General features: G+C 41.2%; 1 protein-coding gene across 1 annotated transcript in view; it reads right to left on the bottom strand.

Annotated features, from left to right (window-relative positions):
* si:ch211-225b11.1 (uncharacterized protein LOC561694 homolog) overlaps window positions 1-21,757 on the bottom strand; it is a 51,381-nt gene that overhangs the window by 16,712 nt on the left and 12,912 nt on the right. Inside the window, exons 3-6 of the mRNA XM_038998071.1 lie at window positions 7,879-8,089; window positions 5,597-5,729; window positions 1,558-1,692; window positions 1,002-1,105 (exon numbers count right to left, since the gene is read on the bottom strand). Of these exons, the coding sequence (XP_038853999.1) occupies window positions 1,002-1,105; window positions 1,558-1,692; window positions 5,597-5,729; window positions 7,879-8,089 (583 nt within the window). The remainder of the gene's footprint in view (window positions 1-1,001; window positions 1,106-1,557; window positions 1,693-5,596; window positions 5,730-7,878; window positions 8,090-21,757) is intronic.

Below are 21,757 nucleotides of genomic sequence, written 5' to 3'. Positions count from 1 at the left end.
CGAACGGAGATTTGGACTTGTGGTTTTACTTACGTAATTCTCCTTACTGGCCAATGATTATAACAACGATTCTGATCCAACCATAAATTTATACATTGTGCCTCTGGCTTGAGAGGATGGAAGTTCAATATGTAGCTAGACGTAGTAGGCTAATGTTAACTAGCTGGATAATCATTGTCCATGAAAGGAAGCTAGGCTAGCGAGCAAGTATTTTAGCCAGGTACCTTAGGACAACAAAAACTAAAAATGTGTACTGTATGACAGCGTCAAAGACCGTTTCAGCAACATCAGAGAGGAGGATGGCATTGGCGTTTCTTTACAAGTAGGTTGAGTCAACATGTTTTTTCTACTTACGCACACACACAAATCAGTCCCATGGACAGCCACATGATATTTAGCTTACGTTGAATGGACTAAATTGTTTTTGGAATCTTTTAATTGTCACTGTATTTATTAGACTAAGCATAGGTGATTTAATGATTGGGCAAAGGTGCTGGAATAATGGAGGCCACTCCTGTTTTCTTTGTGACTTGCAGTAACTCTCCAGTGTTCTAAATCAATAGTTGTTTAGTAGTCCAAAAATGTCAGAAACATTAAGTTGATTGACCATGCTGTAGGTTATGTAACTGTTTGTCACGTGCAATATGTTTTGTGGACTCCACCGGACAGATGTTGCTCTCTGATTTTGTGATGAAACAAAGGTGTGGTTAAATTTATTCTGCCAATGTGTCTTCTTATTGTTTCGGCCTAGGCCTATATATCACATTGTCAAGGCATATGAACTAACATGTTATAGAGCAAACAACGAAATTATCAAAACACATAGGTTGTAATATGGCTTTTTTCCCCAAAATTGGCTTCCCCAGTGATTTTACCCACGCACCACTACTGAGAGGCAGTTATTATTTTTTAACTATAGAATTACACTGTGGATCTGCGGACAATCATGGTAAAGACAAAGTGGTACTGTAGTGGTTGGAATAGGAGATTGCATGTCTAACCTAAGGATGTTATTGTTGAACTTGTTGTAACTGGCCATGGAGATCATGGAGCCAAATCCAATTCCAATGGAGTTGAATACCTGGGCTGCAGCGTTAACCCACACCTGCAGAACGTCAGAGGTGAGCGGATAAAGGTGAGAGAGGGACACAACTTATTTACTCATACTGTAAAACAACACAAATACACTTCTAGGTCGTTTCCCAGTAACAGATTAAGCCTAATCCTGGACTAAAATGCTTTTTCAATGTTGTCCAAGACTACACTCTTAGAAAAAAAGGTGCTATCTAGAACCTAAAAAGGTTCTTTGGCTGTCCCCATAGGAGAACCCTTTGAAGAACCCTTATTGTTTCCAGGTAGAACTCTTTTGAATTCCATGTAGAACACTTTCCACAGAGGGTTTGACATGGAACCCAAAAGGGTTCTACCTGGAACATAAAAGGGTGCTCCTATGTGGACAGCCAAAGAATCATTTTTTCTAAGAGTGTAGTAGGCTTAATGTGTGTCCAGGAAACCACCCCTTAATCCTCATTGATCCTCTCCTACAATATGTCAGACCTGAACTTCAAGCAGCTTGCTCCACTTTGGCTTCAGGAAGTAGAGCATCCCATTCTTGGCCCCGGGAAGCTGGACATTGTTGATGAGCAAGGCGAACAGAATGAAGTATGGGAACGTGGCTGTGAAATAAACAACCTAAAGCACAGAGAGTGAGAAGAAAAAATATTCAGTAAGCATAATATTAGATTAAATGTATTGTATTTATTTCTTATTTTATTAGGATCCACATTAGCTACAACCAAGCTGCAGCTACTCTTCCTGGGCTCCACACAAAACACATAACATTAAGACAATTACAGCTGTCACGGCCGTCAAAAGGTGGAGACCAAGGACCAGCGTGGTATGCGTACATTCTTCTTTTATTAATAAGAATGAACACTGAACAAAACTAACAATATAACAAAACGAACCGTGAAGCTATACAAATGAGTGCTGAACAGGCAACTACACATAGACAAGAACCCACAAATACCCAAGGGAAAATGGCAACCTAAATATGGTCCCCAATCAGAGACAACGATAAACAGCTGCCTCTGATTGGGAACCATATCAGGCCACCATAGACATATACCTAGACCTACAAAACCCCTAGATATACAAAAACCCTAGACAAGACAAAACTAGCATACCCACCCTAGTCACACCCTGACCTAACCAAAATAAAGAAAACATAGATAACTAAGGTCAGGGCGTGACAACAGCTGAAGGACAGAACTACATAAAATGACAATACATTACATTAATATACAGGTAATATAATTTCTTCTCCCTGTGCTACTTACGACTATTATTGCCTTATCATACAGGAATAATAAAGCCCCAGTGCACTCAATTTGTGGAACAAATAAATACTAAATATATACATTCTGATTTATCAGGGGGTGCTGCAGCACCCTCAGCACCCCTACTTCCAGCGGCTATGAATGTCACTGACTGTCACGTTCGTTGACGGAAGAATCTGACCAAGGTGCAGCGGTAAGCGTACATCATTTATTTTGATGAACACGAAAAAATAACTTACAAACAAACGTGAAGCTACATGCAGTGCAGAAAGCAACTACACACAAACAACATCCCACAAACTAAAGGTGGGAAAAAAGGCTGCCTAAGGATGATCCCCAATCAGAGACAACGATAGACAGCTGCCTCTGATTGGGAACCATAGCCGGTCAACAAAGAAATAGAAAAACTAGAATGCCCACCCAAATCACACCACGACCTAACCAAATAGAGAAATAAAAAGGCTCTAAGGTCAGGGCGTGACACTGACGACTATTTAGGTCTTCTCATGCAGGAGTAATAAAACAACAATGTCAAATATACTAATTCCTCCAGCTAAGGCTTTAACCACAGTTTTCACCCTAGCAACCGTGCCATTCAGTTCATAAATGAGCAACAGATGGAGTTTCCTCCCCCCGAAGGCTTCAATTTAATCCTTCACCTCAGCAACCGCGTTGGAGTTTTCTGCAGCTTAACTTTCAATTGAATCCTTCTCTTTAGCTACATAAGTTCACTTTTTAGAGATCCATAACTCCACTCTGTTCAATAAATTGAACAGAGTCATCATATCATCAGATGGGGTTCACTTACGTCCTTCGCCCTGTCTTGTGCATAGAAATGAACTAAACATTTGCTGTGCTACAGTCTACCACCCATAAAGGGATAATTGTGGTAAAGTGTAATGGTTTTCAGTCTACTGCCCGTAAAGAGGTAGCTAAGGTATAGTGCTTAGCCTTTGGATTTATTCATAAAATGAATAAAGTCTCCTCGATATGGAGTTTCCTCTGGTTATCTTATGGAGTTTCCTCCGGTTTTGCATTTCCATATTCAACCCCCGCACCACACTCACACCCAGCAGCACCCACCAGTCACACACAAAATAAGAATACACTTCAATAAAACTTTGCTCTACTGACTAACATCAGTAATCTGATAATATGGAGCAGGATGCCCTTACTCTGAGGCTTTGCTTACAATTGCTTTCTCTGAGTAGGCCCTGATATCCTGATGCCAAGGGCATATCTTATCTTTAACCCAAACACCAGCTGTGCTCGGGAGGAAGATGCTACAGCTATTTAAGTCAGAGGTGTTGTGCTGTGCTGTTTTATTTGTTTTTTAAAGCTACTTTTACAGCTTGCTTACTCAGATTTGAGATGGCAAGGAGTGCCATGCTTTGCCTTGAATTCATTTTGGCTTTAGGGACTATGAAGAGACCTTTAGTTGCATGCCTTGTGGAATATGAATGTCTGTCAGAGCTACACTATATATACACATAAGTATGTGGACACCCCTTCAAATTTGTGGATTCGGCTATTTCGGGCACACCAGTTGCATAACATTTTAGACAAACATTGGCAGTAGAATGGCCTTACTGAAGAGCTCAGTGACTTTCAACGTGGCATCCTATGACGGTGTTACCTTTCCAACAATTCAGTTCCTCAAATTTCTGCCCTGCTAGAGCTGACCCGGTCAACTTTAAGTGCTGTTATTGTGAAGTGGAAACGTCTAGGAGCAACAACGACTCAGCCGCAAAGTGGTAGGCCACACAAGCTCACAGAACGGGACCGGCGAGTGCTTAGGTGCGCAAAATTCGTCTGTCCTCGGTTGCCACCCTCACTACCCAATTGCAAACTGCCTCTGGAAGCAACGTCAGCACAAAAACTGTTAGTCGGGAGCTTCACGAAATGGGTTTCCATGGCCGAGCAGCCGCACACAAGCCGAAGATCACCGTGCGCAATGGCAAGCGTCGGCTGGAGTGGTGTAAAGCTCGCCACCATTGGACTCTGGAGCAGTGGATACGCGTTCTCTGGAGTGATGAACCACGCTTCACCATCTAGCAGTCCGACTGACGAATCTGGGTTTGGCGGACGCCAGGTGAACGCTACATGCCCCAATGCATAGACCCAACTGCAAAGTTTGGTGGAGGAGGAATAGTGGTCTGGGGCTGTTTTTCATGGTTCATGCTAGGCCCCTTAGTTCCAGTGAAGGGAAATCTTAATGCTACAGCATTCAATGACATTCTAGTCGATTCTGTGCTTCCAACTTTGTGGCAACAGTTTGGGGAAGGCCCTTTCCTGTTTCAGCAATGACAAGCAAGGTCCAGAAATGGCTTGTCGAGAGCGGTGTGGAAGAACTTGACTGGCCTGCACAGAGCCCTGACCTAAACCCCATCGAACACCGTTGGGATGAATTGGAATGCCGACTCTGGAATGCCGCAAGTCCCCGCAGCAATGTTACAACGTCTCATGGAAAGCCTTCCCAGAAGAGTGTAGGCAGTTATAGCAGCAAAGGGGGGACCAACTCCATAGTAATGCCCATGATTTTGGAATAAGAAGTTCCACATACTTTTGGTCATGTAGTTTATATGTTAGTTGATCGAATAGACAGTTTGGAGTTAACACATTAATATTTTTGATCAAAACGTAAAAGAAAAATGTATGAAACAACAGAGGTGGAACAGATTCTGTCTCCTCTGAACTCCAGGAGGAGAAACATGATATTTGAACACCATCAGTGCTCCTCCCACTCCTACCAACAATGTAGGCGACACAAGGCAATGGAAAACCCTTAAACATGTATAATGATTCCCCACTAACGAGACAGCCTGAGAGTATACAAAAGTTCTAAACGTATACATTTAAGGACTAAGAGTATCACTGGTGAGTGCAACCATTTCAAATGAAACAGCAGCTATACACTTCAGTTAAACTATACCACAAATTACAACCACTAAATAATCTACACTCTTAGTTACAAAAAGGTTATTCGGCTGTCCCCATAGGAGAACCCTTCTTGGTTCCGGGTAGAACCATTTTGGATTCCATGTAGAACCCTCTGTGGAAAGGGTTCTATATGGAACCCAAAAGGGTTCTACATGGAACCAAAAGGGTTCTACATGGAACCAACAAGGGTTATCCTATGGGAACAAACAAATAACCCTTTCAGGTTCTAGATAGCAACTTTTTTCAAAGAGTGTACTGCTCTGAGGAGGACTAACAATAAGTAGCTTCTGTTGTGAGGGAAGAGAATGCACTCTGACCTTGCCAGTGGATTTGACGCCTTTAAAGATGCACAAGTAGACAATGACCCAGGCCAGGATGAGGATGCCAAACAGCTCCCAACGTAGTCCTCCTGCATCCTCAATACCGTTGGTTATCTCCAGAAGCCTGTGACTGAGGAAGGAAGGGTCAGGATGGGAAACAAAGCTAAAGAAACCTTCATAGCTTATCATACTGTTATCATTCAATAACACAAAATCCCTGACTTTACAGTAATCTGTCCTGCTCCAATTCACATCCAACTTGGGGTTTTCATTACTTTTCTCACCATATGATTACCCAAAGAGAGTACAAACCCTCTGCGATAAAAACAAGCTATAACAATAACCTACCCATGTCTGCGACTTTCAGGCCCTACCACTACGTCAATATAAAAAATATTAAATGAAGATTCCCAATGAGATTTCAACCTTTATTAACCAACTCAAAAAGACAGCCAGAAGTTTGTTGAATTCCCAATGTGTTATTACTGCTTTCAACCATCTAAAAATACAACCAAATTCCAATGGAAAAACAATGTCGGATTTTTGGTTTAGTGATCATCTAAATGTGTTATTGCTGCGCTTTCAACCATTAAAATGCACAACAAAGATCAAATGGGAATAAAATGTCAGATATTTTGTATTAACACAATTACTTAATGGATTATCACTGTGCTTCATCTAATATCACAACCACATGACAAAGTACATAGTGCAAGTGATCAATGCTGTTCAAGAATCTGCTATCTTTGCATGCTATCTTGAACATGCACGCGTTCTATGATCACATAAAAATACATTTATAGTTACATTAGGCTAACCTCAAAATGTGGCCATGGATGTGTTACTCCGGTTGAATAACTACTGTTACATTAGTTTGTAAGATAGCCCTAACTTTACACTATTTACTGCATTACAAAATTATTATTGAATAGTGTTTGGTTGACAATGAATCCAAATGTTAACATTTAAAGAACATCTAATGCTTGAAAAGTTTGATCTCAGCCACTGGTTTTATCTTATTCTTTAACTTTTAATTTTGGTTTAGTTGGAGACGTAAAGATAATAGGCAATTAACTGTATTGCAAAAGTGATATCAAATTCCAGTTTGACTATAAATTAATAATTTATATGTTGGATTCACATCTCCATCTCAACCAATAATCAAAGTTAAAGAATAGAACTAAATTACATCAAACCTTATTTAAAGTGCATTTAAAGTTATATTTAGTCCTATTCTTTAACTTAGATTTTTGGGGTTGAGATTGAGACATGAATCCAACATATCAATTATTCATTTATAGACAAAAAAAAAAAGAGAGACCAAGTCAGTGGCACAGATGGAACTATCCAAGCAGAAGATACATCTCCTTCTAAGGTTGATATTTAGTTGTGTTGACAACCAAACACAATTCAGTATCCAGTTTGTCTACAAATTAATAATTTATTTGTTGGATTCACGTCTCCATCTCAATCACAACAAAAAAAATTGAAGTTTAAGAATAGGAATAAATCTAATCAAACTTTAAATGCACTTTAAATAAAGTTTGATTTGATTTAGTCCTATTCTTTAACTTAGGTTGTTGGTTGAGATAGAGATGTGAATCCATCATATTAATGATTCACTTGAAGATTACATTTGAAGTCAAGAAAAGCTTGAAAACATAGGCCTATATTTGTTTCTTTTTAGTTTAACAATAGCTGCTGATGATTTTGCAAATGCTATATAGGCCTAAATGGTATCATTGGTGATTTGACTTATAGACTATGGTTCCATTTCATTTGCTCTGTTAAACCTACCCTTCTGGAATGACTGATAATAACTCAATATATTCACTGTTGCTAAGAGGCGACTCAATAATCATTCTCACAATAGCATATTGGTAGTAGTCAGTGACAGATATAAAAGATAAGCATGGCTGGGCTTGGTTAAAACCCTGGATGGGAGACCAAATGAATAGCTGTGGATCAACTCTTCCGTAGGTGCTGCCCAGCCTAATGTTCATGTTTTTGATAGTGGATATAACATTTGAAGATCTGACGTTGTTTCAAAGGGACAAATTCAACATATTTAATACAATAGGTTTGTCAATGTTGAAAATGGGTAACTGCTGCTAGGACATAATCCTGTGGTTGAAGTTTTACCCAAAACAACAGTTAACGTTGATTACTTTTTGCAAATCCAATGTATTTTAAAACAGACTCCATGGCACAATATGTTGACAAATTACAATGAAACAACGTCAAGTCAACCAGTTTGTGCCCAGTTGGTCAGTGCTTACTCAAAGTACTGCTGACTGGCTGATTGCAGGTGGGTGGCATTTCCAGGGAAACCGCTGGAGCAGTTACCCACGGCATTCCAGGTGTTGTTGCAGGTCTGCCAGGGGAGGATGGCTCGGAATGAGTTGAAGAAGTAGTAGAGCGCCCAGCTCATAAGAACGTTGTAGTAGGTGCAGAGCACAAAGGAGATCACAACTGTGGCAATGCCCACACCTGTAGAGCAACAGGGAGGGCACAGAGGACAAAGTAAGATACCTTTCCTACAGTGGTGATGGCCAAGCAGCAGTAGCTACTTTCTCCTCTGGTGTCTCTTGTGTATGGACCTCCTTTGGCAGTGTACTGGTCTTTATGTGGATCTGTAAAGGTAGGCCTGGGTAAACAACAATGGTAGTGCTCCCATTAACAATTAGCTGTGGACAAAGTTTTTTTTTTAAAGATACTGTACAAAATAAGTACACTTCCAGTTAGTGTGGTACTTGGATAAATTCATCCAGCAAGAATGTGAGGTTCCAAGAAAGATGAATAGCTGCTATGGTAGGGTTTTAGACATGCATGTTGCTACAATCCAACTAAACTAGCATAGCAGGCGTAAAATAAATGCCTGAGCAGCGTTTCTATCTTTCTGGTCGGGGAAGGTTCTCTTCTGCACTGTTCAACCAATCCATTAAATGTCGAGGAGGGGTTCAGATGGAATGTCGCTCAAAAGCGGAAGTCGCGTCGAAAAGCAGATGTCGCGTCACATGCTCTCTTTCCATTTCCCCTGAAAACTAGATGCATCCGGTTGTTACCGACCCGCTGAGTGTGCAATCCGACAAACACTTTCCAGGAAAGCCCAAGCTCAAGAAAAATAAGTCCTTAGAGCACGTTCCAAACTCATTCCACGACGGGCCGAGTGTCTGTGGGTATTTGCTCCTCCCTTGTACTTGATTGATTGAGGTCACTAATTAGTAAAGAACTCCACTCACCTGGAGGTCTATGTCTTAATTGAAAGGGGAAGAAGAAAAAAACAGCAGACACTAGGCCCTACATGGAATGAATTTGAGAGCCCAGCCCAGCTTTCTCTAATATTTCTTTCAAAAAGGTTCAGTAACAGGACCCATTCAAAACCATGCAAACCATAAAAACCAGAGGTGGGAAGGGAACGCAACATTGGCCATAACCGGATCACAACTAAATACTGTAGGCCAGCAGTTCCTAACTTAGAATAATTCCACTATTTTGTGGGAACTAAAGAAGAGTCATATATCGACATCCTGTTCCAGGCCTTCTGGCATCTGTGGATATATTGAGTTGGGATTTCTTTTGCGACACAGTCCTTCAACAACAGGACAATATATATATATAAACAATAGTAGGCAAGTATAAACACCAGTGACCAATTTTTGATAATTGTGAATTGGCTGGCTGACACAGTTAAGCCCAGTTTCTCTTCTCTGAATAGTTTGGATTATAAAAGTCCTTATCGCCTAAAATATGTGGAGACAACAGTTTAGCAGTAGTGTCTTAATGACTGTCTGCTGTTCATAAATCTTTCCACTGTGACTCTGCATTACAGAATATACATAAATGTACTCAGAGAAGAACTAAATCTTTACAAACAAATCTGTGAGGTTACAAGTGTTTGTCACGTGGACAAGTACAGTGAAATGCTCTAACCACAATAGTGCAGTAATCAATAACAATGTAATACTAAAAATAACAAAGGTAGAACAAAAAAGCACAAATAAAAGTAAGAAAAATGTGCAAGGATACTGGAGTGATAGAGGTAGATATGTATAGGGGTAAGGCGACTAGGCATCAGGCTGATAAACAGAGTAACAACAGCGTATATGATAATTGTATGCGAGTGGATGTGCGTGTGTGTAGAGCAGCGGTTCCAAAACTACGGGGTCGGGGGTCGCCTGATATGAAAATGGAGTCGAGGGAGAATTTTCCAAAATCCTGAAGAATATTTTTTTATTTTTTATAATATCGTCTTTGTATCTCAAAATCATTGTAATGTGGGAAAGGGCAAAACTTGACCATTGCACTTGAATCATTCCCACGGTGAATGACTAGGTCCGCTACGCTATGAAACCACACATTATTGCAGAGACTTTGATATTACCGGCCGCAATTGATATGGTGAAAACAAAGTGTGGGGAGGCAGAGGCACAGAAACTCCAATCAATACCTTTGTCAGACATCACTGTTAAATGGAGAATTGCTATCGCTAGCAATACAGAGGAAACGGTCTGAAATGACTCAAACTCGCCCAGCTTATGCTCTCCAAATGGATGTTAGCTTTGAGGGCTAAAATGCCCATCTATTGCTTTTGTTCGCTATACATGTTGGGGATGCTATTCCTGAAGACATCCTGTTCCGTCTCACGAGAATGAAAGGGCACAGAGGATGTTCAGTGTGCTGTGGCTGTATTGACGAAAAAACAGATTTCATGGGATGGAATGGTGGCACAGACGGGGATCTAGAGCATGACAATGTTCTATTTAATACTGAGGCTTGGTGGTTATTGAGGGGAGTGTTGGAAAGATTTTTCACATTGAGAGGGGAACCATTCACAATGGTTTTTACATTTAAAAAAAAAATGAAATACTTGGTTGACTGTGTGTAATGAATACATTTTCTGTGTAGTCCATGAAAATGTAACAGACATATTTGGAAAACTGAACAAACTGAACGGAAGTTTGCAGGGGAAATACAAAGACATTCTACAGATGAATGACTGAATCAGTGGATTCAGAGGAAATAATTCTTATTGGAGAGAGTCTTTCAAAAGCGAATCATGCTATTCCCTCGGCTGAGCATATTTCTAACAGAATCAGTAACTGTCCCAAACGAATGATGACTGCTCACCTCCATCGCTTAGAGGAGCACATTGGCAAATCGAACAGCTGATCGAGCTGTCATGTGACCGAATGCATTCACAGGTCATTAAAAAGGAGTTTTGGTTCCTTACTCAAATGGAATAATACCCTGCCGAACTAAAAAAAATGCAAGCTCTGAGTGGGAAAAAACGTTTTGAAAGGTCATCCAACTTGGAATTCCAACTCGGGCCTCTTTTTAAAGCTCAGACTTTCCGACCTGAAGATCACTGACGTCATGATTTGACCTCGTATTTTTCCCAGTTTCTTGAAAGCACCATAAAACTCATGGTAGCCTTTGTCAGCTCATATCTGTGTGAAGCTGGATTCAGAGCTCTCGTCTGCATTAAAACCAAATATCGATCCAGGTTGGATGTGACAGCAGAGATGAGGCGCGCACTGTCGACCAAGCCCCCTGACTTTGAGAAGCTTCGACGTGACATGCATCAAGCACACCCATCTCATTAGTGGTGGTGAGATATGATACATTATGTCAGACTAATTTGCAAATGACGGTCAACTACTTACATTAAAAGTATGTGATGGTGAGTTGAGAAGACAATCAGAAATACTGTTGGAATGTTTTTTTTAATTGACTGCCATAGCACCAAATAAAAAAGTAAACATGGGCTGTTAATTACATAATTTTTTTCACATTGTTGGGATTCCGAGAATTGTCAAATATCAACATGGGGTCGTGGGCCCAAAAAGTTTGGGAACCCCTGGAGTAGAGTCAGTATAAATGTATGTGCATATTATGTGTGTGTGTTTGTTTGTGTGTGAGCAAATTATGAAGTGAGTGTGTGTGTTGGAGTGTCAGTGTGCGTGAGTAGGGCCCTGTGAGTGTGCGTAGACAGTGCAAAAACATAAATCAAATAAAAAACACAAGGGTCAACTCTGATAGTCCATGTAGACATTTGGCTAGCTTTTTTAGCAGTCTTATGGATTGGGGATAGGAAGCAGAGAGAACAGTCTATGGCTTGGGTGGCTGGTGTATTCAACGATTTCCCGGGCCTTCCTTTCACATCTACTGATATAGAGGTCCTGGATGTAGTGGGTTGTCCGCACCACCCTCTGTAGTGCCATGCAATCGAGGGCGCTGCTATTGCCATACCAAGCAACGATGTAGCCAGCCAAGATGCTCTCAATAGTATAGCTGTAGAACTTTTTGACGATTTTAGGGCCCATGTCAAACTTCTTCAACCTCCTGAGGGGGAAGAGGCGCTGTCACGCAATCTTCATGACTGTGCGGGTGTGTGTGGACCATTAAGTCCACACACACCAACCTCAGGTAGTGAGGGTAGGCAACATCACCTTCGCCACACAAAAGTGATTTGGACACAGAGGAACTCGACCTGCTCCACTGCAGCCCCATCGATATGGATGGGGACGTGCTCACCCCAGCGTTTCCTGTAGACCATGATCAGCTCCATGGTCTTACAAACGTTGAGGGAAAGGTTGTTGTTCCGGCACAGCACTGCCAGGTCACTGACCTCCTCCCTGTAGGCTGTCTCATCGTCGCTGGTGATCAGGCCTACAGTACCACCGTCGTGTCGTCAGCAAACTTGATGATGGTGTTGGAGTCGTGCATGGCCTCGCAGTCATGGGTGAACAGGGAGTACAATAAGGGACTAAGCAAACACCTCTGTGGGGCCCCCGTGTAGAGGGTCAGTGTGGCGAAGGTGATGTTGCCTACCCTCACTACCTGAGGTAGGACCATCAGGAAGTCCAGGATCCATGTTGCAGAGGGAGGTGTTCAGTCCCAGGGTCCTAAACTTGGTGATGAGCTTGGAGGGGACAATGGTGTTGGAACGCTGAGCTGTAGTCAATGAACAGCATTCTCACATAGGTACAGTATTCATATTATCTAGGTGGGTGAGGGCCATGTGAAGTGCAGTTGAGATTACATCATCTATGGAGCTGTTGGGGCGGTATGAACATTGGAGAGGATCTAGGGTGTCTGAGATGGAGTTGATGTGTGACATAGGCAAGTCAGTTAAGAACAAATTCTTATTTTCAATGACGGCCTAGGAACAGTGGGTTAACTACCTTGTTCAGGGGCAGAACGACAGATTTTTATCTTGTCAGCTCGGAGATCCGATCTTGCAACATTTTGGTTACAAGTCCAACGCTCTAACCACTAGGCTACCTGCCGCCCCAGTTTAGTGTCATCCTCAGTGTTAATCCAGGGCTTTCGATTGGGGAAGCAACGTGGTCGATGCATTTCCTAATGAAGCTGGTGACGGAGGTGGTTAGCTTGTTGATGTTATCTGTGGAGTCTCAAAACATATTCCAATCAGCACTAACAAATCAGTACTGTAGCATAACCTCTGATTCTGGGTGACAATTTCTCAATGGAACGAGTCACGGGTACTTCCTGTTTGAGATTCTGCTTGTAAACAGGAAACATACATGATCTGATTTTACAAATTGCGGACGAGGGAGGGCCTTGTATGCTTCCTTGTGGGTAGAATAACAGTGGTCTAAGCCTTTATCGCCCCTAGTGGTGAAGGAGACGTGTTGATGGATGTTGGGCATCACGTGTCTTAATGACGCAGAATTAATATCGCCGGCAACCAGAAAAGCAGCCTATGGAGGTACGTTTTCCTGCTTGTTTATAGCCTCATACAGTTTGTTAAGTGCCAGCTTGTTATTTTCTTGTCCTGAAGTGGAATGTATACAACAGTCACGATATCAGCTGAAAATCCCCTGGGAGGTAGAAGGGTTGGCATTTGAACATCTGGTATTCCATGACAGGTGAACAATGGGTCGACTTTTCTACCGCGTTCGAGTCAGCAAACCAGTTGGTGTTGATGAAGAGGCAAACCCCTCCCCCTCTTGATTTCCCTTACTCCACTGTCCTGTCCGCACGGTTAATGGAGAATCCATTGAGTTGGATAGCATCTTGTCCGAGAGCCACATTTCAGAAAAGCAGAGAATATTGCAGTTTCTAGAGTCCCATTGGTAGCTAATCCGCGATCTGAGGTCATCCATTTTAGGCCAGTAAAAAAATGCAGGGAAGAGGTGGCCGGTTTTCCCTTCGCCTTAATCTCTCCAGGATGTCACTTGCCTCTGTAATGCCAGCATTTCCTATTGGGTAGCCCGAACATTGTGTTGGAATTACAGAAAGAGCCCAGGGCAGATGAGTCGAAGTCGAAGCCGGAATTGAGGTATGTAACTGCCGATTTGATGTTCAAAGTTATTGCAAGAAATGATAGTGGATACATTTAGTGAAAATAAAGTAAAAGTTGGGTCGGAGCTTGCAAAAAGGCGGACATCCAATACGGCGCCATCTTGATTAAGATCAGGTCATGTTTGGTGCCTCACAAAAGAAAACAAAATATTTTGGCATTGTTAGCAGAGAAAGAATTATGGAATGCTGCTGACAATATGGAGGGGTGGGCTGGAAAACACCTATGTCAACACAATGATGGAGCCCAATCTAACCCCACTGATCTCCCGGATCAGTTGGAACTACTACACGTGGTACACCATAAGCCTCTTCTTTTGTCATCCATCCCCGAGTTTGCTCTTTCCCTTCACGCTAATTTATTGGCTCATCCTAACACACCCAGAATGGCGTAATGGTGTTTGCGTTCTCCCTGTCAAAATGAGTTTAATCTACAGTGTTCAATAACAACCCAGCGCCGCTATACTGCAGACGAGGAAGAATTCCGTGGGAGTGGTCCAAAGCATTGGAATATTTGAAGAAGAATTGCTTAATTGTATGTACTGCAATACAATAATAATGTGAATTGTAAGGGATCAGGGGTTGATCTCCAAATGTACAGTTACTGTTATCATTATTTTGTCAAGAAATAACTAAGTAAAAGCAGGTAAAATACATTCTCAGTTTACTAATCTAAAGCTAGGGAACCTCATAAGCCAACACAAGTCCAGTAGCCGATCTCTATCTTTCACTACAGCAACATTGCAATATATTTTGGCATGATATTGCCAGCAAGGAAAACCCAATTGGCTGGGTTTACAATTTGAGAAACACAAAGGCTCTTCTGATGCAATGCTACTTGTACACCTATTATTCAAATGTTAACCCTTTGTGTTAATGTTAACCTTTTCATGACCCAAGTCTCCCTGTGTAGATTCTGCTACTGCACCTGCAAAGTTGCTAAGTCATAGTGATTTCACCTGACATGACCTATGTGCCTATTTTGTTGTTGGGCATCTGATTGTAGTGAAGAAGAACAGGTTCCACCAGATTGAATTAACAGTGCATTTTTTACGTGCATTTACATGCCATTGTAGCGACATGTCATTTTAATGTCGTATGTTGAACAATGATGAACATTTTATTTAACTAGGAAAGTCAGTTAAGAACAAATTCTTATTTACAATGACGGCATACACCGGTCAAATCCAGACGATGCTGGGCCAATTGTGCGCTGCCCTATGGAACTCCCAATCACGGCTGGTTGTGATACAGCCTGGATACGAACCAGGGTGTCTGTAGTGACACTTCTAGCCCTGAGATGCAGTGCCTTAGACCGCTGCACCACTCGGGAGCCCTAAACATACATTTACTATCTGTCTAGAATGTTGAACTGTTATGAACTACCGAGCTCCTTCCTCCAAGCGCACTCTACTCTCTCTCTAAGACAAAGGGTCAGAAAAGTGGCCCTTCACACCCAGGTAGATACCATGTGACCTCACAGGACTACCAAAAGGACCCTGCAGTCTCCCCCTTTTAGCCTCTTATCCTGCTGGACCTTCCTCGATGAGGGAGAAGAACCTCCATCTTCAGTAGGCTGACCATAAGGAAGGACCTTCGCCTTAAATGGCAAGAACTGGTAAACTGATAAGTTAGGAAAAGTACATTTATAGAAATTGGGACGGAAGAGCCCATGCACTAAACAGTCTCAGATGGAGTTTTCATTTAAGCTAACCTTCTTCAAAGAAAGAAGGAGAAGACCATTTAGAGCACAGCCTCTGCAACTCAAAGGAAGAGCCATCAGGTAGAACAAGCAGGGACAAAACCCAAAGTAGCAGTCCACGAGGAACCATCCAAACTCAGAGGAAAGGAGCAAGAAACCACCACCAAGGAACCCCTCAACTCAGGACAAATGAGGACACACTGCCATCTTTCCTTTGTTCACCTCCATGCGGCCTAACCAGAGCCAAGGACAACAGACTATCACATCTTTAAATATTCAGATGTATTGAGGTCTCTTGTCTTTCATTCTATTTCCTACCTTTTCATGATCCCTCTCATTATGATTGTAAATATCTTGATTAGAGTTATTATACACTACATGACCATAAGTATGTGGACAGCTGCTCATCGAACAACCCATTCTAAAATTATGGGCATTAATATGGAGTTGGTCCCCCCTTTGGTACTATAACAGCCTCCACTCTTCTGGGAAGGCTTTCCACTAGATGTTGGAACATTTCTGCGGGGACTTGCTTCCATTCAGCCACAAGAGCATTAGTGAGGTCGGGGCACTGATGTTGGGCGATTAGGCCTGGCTCACAGTCGGTGTTCCAATTCATCCCAAAGGTGTTCGATGGGGTTGAGGTCAGGGCTCTATGCAGGCCAGTCAAGTTCTTCCACATCGATCTCAACAACCCATTTCTGTATGGACCTCATTGTCATGCTGAAACAGGAAAGGGCATTCCCCAAACTGTTGCCACAAAGTTGGAAGCACAGAATTATCTAGAATGTCATTGTATGCTGTAACGTTAAGATTTCCCTTCACTGGAACTAAAAACAGCCCCAGACCATTATTTCTCCTCCACCAAACTTCCCAGTTGGCACTATGCATTGGTGCAGGTAGCGTTCTCCTGGCATCCGCCAAACCCAGATTCCTCCGTCGGACTGCCAGATGGTGAAGTGTGATTCATCACTCCAGAGAACGCGTTTCTACTGTGCCAGAGTACAATGGCGACGAGCTTTACACCACTCCAGCCGACGCTTGGTATTGCACATGGTGATCTTAGGCTTTTGTGCAGCTGCTCGGCCATGGAAACCCATTTCATGAAGCTCCCAACAAACAAGTTATTGTGCTGACGTTGCTTCAAGAGACAGTTTGAAACTCTGTAGTGAGTTTTGCAACAGAGGACAGACAATTTTTACATGCCTCAGCACTCGGCGGTCCCATTCTGTGAGCTTGTGTGGCCTACAACTTCGTGGCTGAGCCGTTGTTGATTCTAGACGTTTCCACTTCATAATAACAGCACTAACAGTTGACCAGGGCAGCAGCAGCAGGGCAGAAATTTGACGAACTGACTTGTTGGAAAGGTGGCATCATATGACGGTGCACGTTGAAAGTCAATGAGCTCTTTAGTAAAGCCATTCTACTGCCAATGTTTTAGTCTATGGAGATTGCATGGATGTGTGCTCAATTGTATACATCTATCAGCAACGGGTGTGGCTGAAATTGCCGAATACACTAATTTGAAGGGGTGTCCACATACACTATATACACAAAAGTATCTTGAATGTATAAAGAACTTGTTTTTGTCTCGTTATTCTGGGAAAGAACTCAAATTTATTCTCAAAGAATTTATACCTTCAGATTCATCTATGTATTACTATCAATCAAATTTTGGGTAGGCCTTCTTAGACAAACTCTCTGAGGAATTACAAGACACATCTCAGGGACACCAGGATACCAAGGAGACAATCAGTCAAAACATACAGTACACGTGAGGCCACTCAAAGTATAAATAAAACAAAGCAAATCTTGGTCTAACAAATAAAATACAACATGTGTGCCCAAACCAGAGGGGTTTTAGACATAGGAAAGCATTTAGCAAAGGAAGAACTGTTAGCTCAGTTTGAGCTGCTGTGAAACTGGAAAGACGTAGTTGTATAGAATGTGAGAATATGAGTTTGGTGTATGATAAAATCCACAAGGCCATGTGGAATAGAATGTGGAAAAGAATCACATTAGGGGTCAACAGGTATATGCTGCATTCTGTATCCAAGCTCAACCACAAAAGTGACAAATTGTATATTACTCTATGGAATTACAAAATTACATTACAAATACAACCCACAGATAAAGGTACAATGGTGGGTCAGGAGAGGAATGGGGTAGAGGATTTTACAATGATATACATTCATATACTACTGAGTAAGTATACTGTAGGCATTAGTCCAGAGTGAAAATTGTGTTGGTTGAGCAGAGAGGTTTGTGGGGAATTGATTGGGAGAACTGATGACAGAAATATCACAGTTACTATGTGAGGCATAGTAATATAAATTAAAAAGATATATACAGAAAGAACTACCTGCTTTTGGCCTTCGCTTAGCACAGAGCCATTACCAGGCTGAAATGAGCGATAAATCAAGGGACGGACCCAAAAGTTTTGACCGGGTAGACTATCTCTGTCTTTGAGGAGATAAAAACTATGGAGAAAAGTCTTAAGTTAGAACAGGTGACAGAATACCTTATTGATTCAAACCCAAGATAAGCAATGGCTGTTGATGGCTGGGCCTTGTACATTGAGGGAGCATTAGGTGACCGCTAGTGTTCTGTAGATCCACACATTCCATGGTCAAAAATAGTGCAATCTTCCAGACTACCAGAGTCAGAGGCCATTTGGTGTTCAAAGGCATTTGGATTTAACCAATCAGAATTCTTCAGTATGATTTGAAACATATTCAACTCTCTAAATAGTGAAAGTTGTATTATCCAACAGTGTCCCTACTGGACTGCAAAACGAGATCCAGGCAGAAAGTTTGAAATCTTTAACTTAGATGGAAAGTAGTACCCTGCAGTTGACACTAGAAATAGAACATACTGTGCTCTCTTCTCTCAAAACACTGAGGACTTTGAAGGGATTTGTTGGGAGCCACTGACTCTGATCCTATAAGCTTATTTGATGTTTCAAAAGTAAATGTGCCAGGTTTTTTTCTGATAAAAACAATATGTTGTGAATCTGTGAATATCAAGAACACATGTTGAATCACCCATATTTGATTCCAAATTAAGATTAGAATTTGCTACTTTTATATGTTCAGAATGTACACCATTTCACTCCTTTAGTAATTTTAACATGTGTCAACTCAAAAACGTAGCCCCAACTGTTTTGTAGTAGATTTTGATCAAAACAACTCTTCCAGAAAGCATGGGCCAAAGAATTTGAGAAACTAATTCAGGCACTACAATGTAAATTGTACAAGGTCTCAGCCATCAACACAGCATCTGAAATCATTTGGTTTTGTGACAGATGTTTTATTCAATACAATACACATAATTGATTAAACAAGCATGCAGCACAGGCGGTTCTCAGGATAACGTGTGTTCCTACTACCACAGTCCAGCAAAATGCCAAATGAGTGCTTTCACAGAATCAGAACCTAGGGAATCTCTGTAATTCAAAGAAATGTACCATGATGAACAGTAGTTATTGTAGGGTGGCTTCTGACAAACTATCTTTCAAACCTTGTTGACTGAGGAGGCAGGACTTCCGCCTTTATTTATGAGGCGGGCATGTCCAGAGGTAATCAAATTAGGTAAATGAAATGAGATAACCAGGGGGTTTCAACCATTGTAAACATCCGGTTTGTGGGGGACGGATTTGGAAGGGGTTGGTAATTAGGTTTAGTTATGTTAATTAAGACTATAAGTTAGAGTGAATTAGGTTTGTCTGGGTGTTGTCTGTGATTGACGTATTTTCATATCATATGGCATAATGTCAGGTAGAACGTGACCCGGAAGTCGTGATTTATGACCACAGATGTCAAATCTGGGATTAGGGACAGATTTTTATAGAAGGGTATTTGCACAAGAAGATTATGTTACACATATTATCATATGTAACATGTAAAATATTATTATAATAAATGTGTAAGATCATTGAAGATCTCTTGCACATATGAATATAATTATATCCACGGATGCTGCAGACAACAGTTTTCAAGAAGTTACATTGGTGATGGAAAATGTCAGATATTCAAAGACCATCACATCTTTCACATTGCCGTCAGTGAAGCTTATGTTAGGAACTCAGTCCTGCCAGTGATTAATTGACAGGTCTTAATCCTACAGGGCTCCCTGTTAACCATCAAGTGAATAGACCACTTATCCCAACAGAGGTAGGGTGAAAAGTTGGAGAGAAATTGGTATAAGGGAGGTTGGGGTACTTTTTTGAACGGTCTTTTCACTCACGGGATACAGTAGCTCACCCCGAGAAACCTTTGCAAGGGTTAAATCTGCATAAACATTGTTGATTCGCTGTTACCTTACGATAAGACAGGCCCTCTCTAGACCCCTTTGTAATTAAGGGGTGGTGTGTCTGGACTTGTAGCCTGGTTGTGAGTCTGGGTGGTAGATGTAAATGGGGAGAAAGTGGGTGACATGTTAAAGTGGATATTGTCGGATGGTACCAATTTGATAACCTCAAAGTCTGGGTTCACATAGAATTGATTAATGACGTAACCTCAAAAGGTAAAATGCATATACGGGTATGTGTACACACATTTAACATATTACATTTAAAATATTATTAGATCAGATTTGAGATCACAAAGGATCTCTCTCACACAACTATATCCACCGATGCTGCATACATCTGTTTTCATGAATTAAGGATTATTTTACATCCCATACACTAATATTAGTCATTTAAATACAGTTTGCAGTAGCTTGGTGGTAGTTGAACTAAATTCAAATTTTGGTAGTGTTTTCAGTAGTTAATGACTTTTTCCCCCACGTAGCGGTGTAGATAACTACTGAAGCTATACACTATTTTATTTGTCGCTAAAATAAAATGTGTGAAGTGGGAAAGAATGTCCTTTATCTTTCGGCATCAGAGCTGCTAAATTTACACTGGACTCCAGAGTGATCTGTTCTTGCTATTTGTAGTCTACGACATTTCAGACTTAGACGTGATAATTTGTCAAAGTAGTTTGGATGTAGTGAACAACTTTTCAATCTAACGTTAGTTAGTTAAGTCAATTACAATACCCCATAATGATAAATCAAAAACAAGTGCTCTAGGGCTTAAATATACCCAACCAGTTTGAATACAATTTGGGGGCCCATCAACAGACAATTAGGTATGTATGCTAAGTTGAGAGCCTTTGAGAAGGTCTGTAAGATAGTCATGTTATATACTGTATATAGTCAGTGTTAGGAGAAAAGTACTCTGAACAAATATTTTACCAAGCTACCAATTACAGTACCAGTCAAAAGTTTGGACACACGTACTCATTCAAGGTTTTTCTCTCTATTTTTACTATTTTCTACATTGTAAAATAATAGTGAGGACATCAAAACTTTGAAATAACACATATGGAATCAAGTAGTAACCAAAAAAAATGTGTTAAACAAATCAAAATATATTTTATATTTGAGATTCTTCAAAGTAGAATCTTGATGACAGCTTTGCACACTCTTGGCATTCTCTCAACTAGCTTCATGAGGTAGTCAACTGGAATGCATTTCAATGAACAGGTGTGCCTTGTTAAGTTAATTTGTGGAATTTCTTTCCTCCTTAATGCGTTAAAGCCAATCAGTTGTGTTGTAACAAGGCAGGGGTGGAATACAGAAGATAGCCCTATTTGGTAAAAGGCCAAGTCCATATTATGGCAAGAACAGCTCAAATAAGCAAAGAGAAACAACAATCCATCTTAACTTTAAGACATGAAGGTCAGTCAATATGGAAAATTTCAAGAACTTTGAAAGTTTTTCAAGTGCAGTTGCAAAAACCATCAAGCGCTATGATGAAACTGGCTCTCATGAGGACCGTCACAGGAAAGGAAGACCCATAGGATAAGTTCATTAAAGTTATCAGCCTCATAAATTGCAGCCCAAATTAATTATTCAGTTTATGTAACAGACACATCTCAGGCAGGATCAGGGTCAAGGCAGGCAGAATAGTCAAAAACTGGGACAACTAGAAAACAGGAACTAACAAGAAACAGGAGTACGGGGGAAAAAAACTGCTGGTAGGCTTGACGAGAAAAGACGAACTGTCAACAGACAAACAGAAAACACAGGTATAAATGCACAAGGGATAATTTGGGAAATGGGCGACACCTAGAGGGGGG

Source organism: Salvelinus namaycush, chromosome 1 (assembly GCF_016432855.1).
Source record: "Salvelinus namaycush isolate Seneca chromosome 1, SaNama_1.0, whole genome shotgun sequence".
Lineage (NCBI taxonomy): Eukaryota > Metazoa > Chordata > Actinopteri > Salmoniformes > Salmonidae > Salvelinus > Salvelinus namaycush.
The sequence above is the reverse complement of the archived record's forward strand: the minus strand, read 5'-3'. Positions and strand labels throughout refer to the sequence as shown.